This window comes from Carlito syrichta, unplaced genomic scaffold (assembly GCF_000164805.1).
Source record: "Carlito syrichta isolate Samal-C Ts95f unplaced genomic scaffold, Tarsius_syrichta-2.0.1 Scaffold123367, whole genome shotgun sequence".
Taxonomy (NCBI): Eukaryota; Metazoa; Chordata; class Mammalia; order Primates; family Tarsiidae; genus Carlito; species Carlito syrichta.
In genome coordinates, this window is record NW_007067463.1 from 14,877 (window position 1) to 15,153 (window position 277).

At 72.2% G+C, this 277-nt stretch overlaps 1 protein-coding gene across 5 annotated transcripts in view; it reads left to right on the forward strand.

Moving 5' to 3' along the window:
* The window catches only part of ARHGEF2 (Rho/Rac guanine nucleotide exchange factor 2), a 37,486-nt gene that overhangs the window by 7,653 nt on the left and 29,556 nt on the right, over positions 1 to 277 (forward strand). For 2 of the 5 annotated variants that reach the window (XM_021707676.1, XM_021707675.1), the window contains exon 1: positions 2 to 127. The exons of the other annotated variants lie outside the window; for them this stretch is intronic. In XM_021707676.1, the coding sequence (XP_021563351.1) occupies positions 65 to 127 (63 nt within the window). In that variant the 5' untranslated portion in view covers positions 2 to 64. Of the gene's footprint in view, position 1; positions 128 to 277 lie in introns of those variants that run through there. 5 annotated transcript variants of the gene reach the window in all.

Here is a 277-nt window from a genome sequence, read left to right on the forward strand (position 1 = left end):
ACCCCCCACAATAGCCGGACGCCTGGGTCCGCGCCGTGTCCTCCCCGGATCCCCCGATCCGATTATGTCTCGGATCGAATCCCTCACGCGGGCGCGGATCGACCGGAGCAAAGAGCTGGCGAGCAAGGTGGGCCCCGAAACCCCTCTCCCTCCGCCGCGGGCCTCGGGGTGCCCTCCGAGCCCCGGCACCCACGGCGCACCCCCTGTCTCCCCGCCTGCCTTCTGGGCGCCAAAATCGGGCGGAGCGGCGGATCGGAAAGCGGCGGGACAGGGTGGG